Below are 7,686 nucleotides of genomic sequence, written 5' to 3'. Positions count from 1 at the left end.
GAGTATTACGATTTATAAATATAAAAAGCCCATGATCCGGAATTAAGGAATCACATAATTTATAACTCTAAGACATAGTTTTTCATGATTGGTTTTTATTCCTTTATTTAAGTCAGCAGCCTATACGGTTGTCAAATGACAAATGTCAACACAATAAGCTTTTAGACATAGATGGTGGATTTTATACGATGTGTTTAACATACGCACAGCCTAGCGTGTGGGAAAACCTACAATGTGGACGACGACTCGGTAGCCATGATGTCGCACTACCATAATGACATTTTTTTAGTCAATAATATTTTGATTTATAAAGATTTAACAACTACCTACATAGTTGTCAATAGAGGTGGAAGGTTTAACAACAGCATAACTATAATTGATTAAAACTGATTCAAACCTCTACAAAATTCAACTCTAACATGGTGTTCACGCAATCCATGGAAATGTTCTTCTTGACCATTTAAATATTTCATGCACCGAGTCTATATATAGATTGATCCATCCATCTATCTAGCTCACATACACAAACAACTCATTTTTATTTTCACGTATCGGTAACTAATGGCACCTAGTAGGGTGTTTGTAGTTGGATTCGTGCTCGCTTTTCTCTCTGTGACGGCCTCTGCTGGTATCGTGGAGACTTCATTTCATGTAACTATTGCTTCTCCTACCGCGTATTGTGTCCATCTTTTATTAATTTGTTAGACTAATTATTCATGTTTGTTTGGACATGCAGGTGAAGAATTTAACGGCGAATCGATTATGTGAAGATCACGTGATCACAGCCGTTAATGGAAGCCTTCCGGGGCCAACGTTGAGAGTGAAGGAGGGTGACACCGTTATTGTTCATGTCTTTAACAAATCTCCTTACAACCTTACTATTCATTGGTATGTATCGTATTAGTTATTATCTTTTGTTTTTTTTTTTTTTGGAATCATGCATATTAATTACGTTATAATGTTATAAATGCATGGATATGTATATGTAGGCATGGGGTTTTCCAAAGGCAAAGTCAATGGGCGGATGGTCCTGAATTCATTACTCAATGCCCAATCAGGCCCGGAGGTAACTATACTTACAAGTTCCATATGATTGAACAAGTGGGCACACTTTGGTGGCATGCACACTCCAAGTGGCTCCGAGCAACCGTATATGGTGCTCTTGTCATCCGCCCACGAGATGGCCAAAAGTATCCTTTCGTTAAGCCCTATCGCGAAGATACAATTATGTTGGGAGAATGGTGGAATGCTAACCCTATCGATGTTGAGGACGCTGCACAAGCCGTAGGAGCCGCACCTGCTAACGCTGATGCTTATACCATCAACGGGTGGCCTGGTGATTTGTTTAACTCCTGCCGTCCAAGCAGTAAGTAAAACCGCTTTAAATCATTTGTTAATCATATGTATATGCTGATTAATTAAGTAACTAACATGTATATTTTGTTTGAACTAGAAATATACAAGCTCGACGTTGTACCAGGAAAAACATACTTGTTGCGAATAATCAATGCTGCGCTCAATAATCAGTTCTTCTTCAAGATAGCCAACCACAACCTAACAGTGGTTGGGGAGGATGCAGCCTACACCAACCCATTCCCCACAGACGTTATCGTCATTGGTCCAGGTCAAACCACCGACGTCCTGTTAACCGCAAACCAGTCACCAGGATTATACTACATGGCGGCTCATCCATACGCCAGCGCAGCTGGTGTTCCATTCAACGCCAACATCACCACTGCAATCCTTGCTTACCCGAACGCCACACAAACAACACCGATTCTTCCAGTCCTACCCGCCTTCAACGATACACCTACAGCCTTTGCTTTTTCAAGCAATATAACCGCACTTGTCACCAGCCCTTTCTGGTCACCCGTCCCACAAAAAGTCGACGAGAACATGTTTGTAACCATCGGACTGGGGTTATCAGTTTGCGGCACCAACCAAACGTGCCAAGGGATATTTGGGCAAAGAATGTCCGCAAGCATGAACAATCATTCGTTCGCTCCACCAACAAGCATGTCTATTTTAGAAGCTTTGTTTAGAAATGTTAGTGGGGTTTACACCACTGATTTCCCCGATCAACCACCCTTGGTGTTCGACTACGTAAACGTTAACAATAGCTTTAATCAGACTCTTTTGATGACACCCAAGTTAACAAGTGTCAAGAAACTTAAGTTCAATGCTACGGTTCAGTTGGTGTTCCAGAACACAGCCTTGGTTGGTATTGAAAATCACCCCATGCATTTGCATGGTTTCAACTTCTACGTCTTGGCTCAAGGCTTCGGGAACTACGATCCGGTTAACGACTCCAAGAAGTTCAATTTGGTGAACCCACAGGAGCGGAACACGCTTGGAGTTCCCGTCGGTGGTTGGGCTGTCATCAGATTCCGAGCCAATAATCCAGGTATTTGACTTTTACGAGCAAACTATATATATAGGATTAGATCCATTGACAATTTCTTAACCTAGCTATGATTTGTTCCATTTGCAGGTGTGTGGTTTATTCACTGTCATTTGGATGTACATTTGCCATGGGGTTTGGCCACCGCTTTCGTGGTGGAGAACGGAGGTACGCCGGAATCAACGCTGCCACCGCCACCTGCGGACTTTCCTAAGTGCTAGCTGAGCCCATAATTTGTTCATAAAATGGAATTATATATAAATTCATGTACGTGTATGATTTGTTATGTTTTCAGTTTATATTCATTTGTTGTACCCTCTTTTGGATTGTATTGCTTGTTCATCGCCTAAATAATGAATTGGAGATTTTTCCAGGAATGAATTGAGTTTGTTTTCCTATATCAACACGATACACGATTTTTAATGTATATTAATCGATTTGACTCATACTATATACGTAGTATGTGATGATCAAGATTTTATATCAAATCAATGAAAACCTTGATCCTATCTAGTTGTTTTTAGAAAATTGTCATTAGTCATCACCTTATTTTCAGTTGTAACTTTTCTAAACTTTTTTTTTTGAACGGCAAATTTGGATTACTGACGGACCACTGGAATATAATCGTGCCACCAGCAGAACCCACGCGATCATATCCTTCTCCACTAGGCAATAATGCCTATACACCAATTCAGGAGGAAACCCAATAAATCTGGAAAAACCCCCTTTGTGAGAATTGAACCCATGATCTAATGGTTATAAGTCTTATCCCACCACCAAGATACCACTAGGCTCTAATGCCATGGGTATAACTTTTCTAAACTTATCTCTATGTTTACTTGCAATTATTATATTATTCTGCAATATTAATTAAATATTAATTTGACCATGTGAGTCACATTAATAATAATTCAGCATGACTTTAAAATTGAATGTTTTAAGTTTGCAAATCAAAACATTTGGTGAGATTAGTTGTAATTCCAATTAAAAATTGCGAAATGACTTGGATGGAGGAGTAAATTCCAATTAGTTGTAATTCCAATTACAAAGTGTTTTTTGTCTTCAAAATTGATGGATTTTGTACTTAATCTTTCAAAATCTTGCACGGTAACTTAATTTTTTTATTTTTTTTTAATTTAGTAATGTGCCATGCATATGAGGGCATTCTTGTCATTTGAACATTCAAGATGTTATTATGTAAATAATATATAGACAGGGACTCTTTTGTAAAAACAAAAAAGACTTTTACCTCTTTTTTCTGCACACTCTCTCTCTCACTCCAACTTTCTCTCTTTCTTCTGCACTCTCTCTCTCTCTGACACTCTAACTTTCTCTCACTCTTTCTTCTCTCTCTCTAAGATCTCCACATTCTCTCTATAAAAAGCCATTGTCGGGGTGGTGGGTTTAGCGGTGGTGGGAGATGTACGGTGGTGGGTGATGAATTATGGTGGGTTTAGCGGTGGTGGGAGGAGTACGGTGGTGGGTGGGTGTGATGGTGATGATGGGTGGCGGTGAAGGAAGTGTACAAGGGTGGGTTGTGGATGGGGAAGGTGGGTTTGCGTCGGTGGAGGTGGTGTTAGGGGTGTTGCAGGTGGTGGTGGGTAATGGATTGTGGTGGGTTTAGCGGTGGTGGGAGGTGTACGGTGGTCAATTGGGTTGGTGCGATGGTGATGATTGGTGGCCGTGGTGGGATGTGTACGATGGTGGGTGGGTGCGATGGTGATGATTGGTGGCGGTGGTGGGATGTGTACGGTGGTGGGTTGTGGCTGGTGAAGGTGGGTTTACGGTGGTGGAGGTGGTGTTAGGGGTGTTGAAGATGGTGGTGGCCGGAGTGGTAGGTTGTGGATGGTGAAGGTGGGTTAGGCGGTGGTGGGAGGTGGTGTTAGGGGTGTTGCAGATGGATTGATGTTGTAGAGTTATAAATTATTTTGTTTTTTAATGATATTAAATAAATGGGGTAAAAAGACTAAAATACCCCTAGGTGACCAGATTTAACAAAAAAAATAAACTGGGTTAGCCTCAAAGGACATACCGTGCAAGATCTTGAAAAATTAAGTACAAATTAACCCGTCAATTTTAAAGACAAAGAACACCGCCTACAATTTGGTGTAAATATAAAGGACAAAACTTGTAATTTACTCTATGGAATAACTAAAGTTTGATTTTAATCAAGAGTCTGAATAGCAATAACAAATCCAGATAGCCTCTGGATCTAATAAGTAGTTTTTACTTTTTACCTAAAATGTGATCAAATTATACTTTACTTTCACTTAACATCTTATTCATTCAAAGTTGAGTGCGGGTTTACGTTATTCGATCAGATTTACAAAACTCGTAATTCAGTGGGAAACGGATTTGAATTCGGTTTTTGAATAGTCAAATTTGATTCAAGTTCAGTTATCAAATTTCGAATGAAATATGAATTTGTTAGTTTTAGATTCGAAATTTGAATTCAAATAATGGATTCGTTATTTATAATATATATACACACACACACAAACACGCACAAAACTACAAATGGCTTGGACTAAGACAGTAAGTTATGACATTTGGGTCTTCAAACATTTATTTGTTAATGCATTTTACGTGTGTAGCTATATTTTGTTGATATGTATCCATTTCGGTCTTTGTATAAACTCTAACCTTTCTTTTATGTTTGATTTTTTGTAAGGTTGACTAAAGTCAAACTACATCCTCCTGTTGTTTGACTTGGCCAACCCAATGATAAACGACATGTCTGCCAAACAACATGAGGTGTTGTTTGAATTTGGCAATCGACAAGTGTAAATGTATGTCGTTTGGTTGTTACCAAATGACATCAAGGTATCACTTAGATTAAGACTAAATGACATGGGTGTGTCATTAATTTGGTTGTAGAAGGTATCGTTTGACCTGCTGATTTGTTTGTATAAATACCAGCTGTTGTCATTTAGAACCTTCAACACCCTAAGAACAGAGAGTTGAGAGCATTCATTGTAAACCTTGTGTCGAATCTCTGTCGAAATCAATATAAGAAAACTTTTGAGTATATCTTATTGTGTATTAATCGTATTTTGCTTCGGCTTGGTGTGTTTACTTGGATTCTACACTTGTTTATACATTTCCAATAAGAAATACATTGTTCAATATCAAATTTGGACCTACAATATTCAATCTAATTATCAACTCAATAAATAACTACTCTAAAATTACTAAATCTCTAAAATTTGATCTCCTTCCACATTTTCACTTCAATCTATAGCCATCATTAATTAAAGAACAATAAGTCGATTACGATGTTATGTATTCAATTTCGAGTTCATTTAGTTTGCTACTTTGGTTGTTTCGAGTTCATTTAACCATTATCGAAACTAGTAATCGAATTCAGCCATCATTAGATCAATTTTAGAGTTGGATTGTATTCGATTCGAGAATTAAAAAAAAATAAAAAAACAAATTAATTTGCAAAAAAACAACATTGTTTCTCCTTTCATTTATTCAGAATAAAAGAAAATATAAAAAACTAAATGAATTGTTAGTGCATATGTCTGTTGCCTTCATCTTGTATCGAGTCTTGTAAACTAGATTGATAGACCAGGACGCGTAGTTTGAAAGAAATGGGAAACAGGTCTGAACCAGCAGGTTCACACGAAGTGACCAGTTCGTGCGAACTGGCCAGTTCGTGCAAACTGGACTTGCTTGGTTCGTGCGACCTGGCTTCACCTATATATATGTGGTCTTGTTTCTTCATTTGTAACTTTGTGATTCCGGTAGCGAAGCTCTGCCAAAGTGTCTCCAGACCGTGTAAAGTTATCAAATCAATACAAGAGACAGTTAATCTACTTCTAAGTGCATATCAAGCTGAATGAAGATCAAATCAATGAATTCCGCCTCTGATTTGGTCTAGAACTCTTCTGATCGACTCGTTTAGATCGATTCCCCGATCCTACAAGTGGTATCAGAGCTCAGGAGGAAGAGTTCTTACCATTTCAGCTTGTTTTCATGGATAAATCTCATTTCTACTCATTTTCTACACCTTTTCTTCAAAATTTCAACAAATTTACGGATAAAATGATCTGATTTTGACATATAACATGTAAAACGCTGTTTTAATCAATCCGTGAACAACTCAGAACCTAATTCAACCTAAAACTTGATAAATTTGACCAAATCGTGTGAAAAACATATCAGATCGCATGAAAATTATCCAGGTCGTTTGGATATAAGTTTAGATCGTTTGGAAATTGCTTCAGGCCGCACGAGCTGAACAGCCAGCTTGCACGAAGTGGATCAGTTCGTTTGAAGATTAGTTCAGGTCGTTTGAAAATATTCATCAGGTCGCACGGTTTGAAAAACTCTTCAGGTCGTGTAAAAACTTTCAGGTCACTTGGAAGTTGGTCAAACCACTTGAAAATTTATTCAGGTCATTAATTGTCTCAGTTTGCATGTGATTAACGGTCCAATCTGAAGTTGATTAATATCAAAGTTGTCGGCCTTTGCATGTGAGATATTGTATGGTATGTCAGAGTAGTCTTCGGCCCATGTGATCATTAATTTGGTCATTCATTCAAGGTTTGCGGCCCAATAGCATTTCATTTAGAAATTGTTTGACAGCTCATTTCATATTTGATCATATCAGTCCATTAAACAAATCTCTCGGCCCTATATTGACAAAAGCAGCTCGGTCCAATAGGATTTCACTTAGAATTAATTGTTGTCGGCCAAGAAGTGTTGACTGAGTAAAAAGTTGCATGTTATCATCATTCTAAATCCATGAGTCAGATTGTCACATGTCATATGTATTAAGTACAAAGTATCGGCCCAATGAGAATTGAGTTGTGAACTTAGATTGTCTGCCATTCAGAATTTACATGTAACTTAGTAGTAATTCAAAGTATTGTTAGCACATTATTATTTGAGATTTGGCCAAGTCGTTTGCATATTTAGTTTTAGACCGCACGAGAAGGATTAAGAACTTCAGGTTGTTTGGTTGTATTACCAGTTCGCACGGTTTGATCAGTCAGATCACCAGTTCAAACGGTTTGATCAGTCAAAACTCCAGATCGCACGGTTTGATTAGTCAAAGACCTAGTGTTACCAGATCGTTTGATAGTGTTACTCCAGGTCGTACGGAGTGAGTTATAACTCTCAGGACGTTTGAGATTTGTGCAATCAGACCGCACGAGTTCGTACAGTTTGAGGATTTCTAGCTCGCGTGACATTCCAGATGTTTTGTAAACGATAGTTTGTGAATTTTTAAAACCGAAACATGGATTCTGAAGACGAAATATTGTATGCTTATTACG

General features: G+C 38.2%; 1 protein-coding gene across 1 annotated transcript; it reads left to right on the top strand.

Annotated features, from left to right (window-relative positions):
- Positions 1-481: 481 nt before the first annotated feature.
- LOC110885518 (laccase-7) lies at positions 482-2,782 on the top strand. The gene is made up of 5 exons (XM_022133218.2): positions 482-651; positions 737-888; positions 990-1,366; positions 1,454-2,404; positions 2,492-2,782. Exons 1-5 carry the CDS (start codon positions 562-564, stop codon positions 2,620-2,622), a joined length of 1,701 nt encoding a protein of 566 aa, XP_021988910.1. The 5' UTR covers positions 482-561; the 3' UTR covers positions 2,623-2,782.
- Positions 2,783-7,686: the final 4,904 nt, after the last annotated feature.

The sequence above is a fragment of the Helianthus annuus genome, chromosome 10, assembly GCF_002127325.2.
Source record: "Helianthus annuus cultivar XRQ/B chromosome 10, HanXRQr2.0-SUNRISE, whole genome shotgun sequence".
Classification (NCBI taxonomy): domain Eukaryota; kingdom Viridiplantae; phylum Streptophyta; class Magnoliopsida; order Asterales; family Asteraceae; genus Helianthus; species Helianthus annuus.
This window is presented reverse-complemented; position numbering and strand designations above follow the sequence as displayed.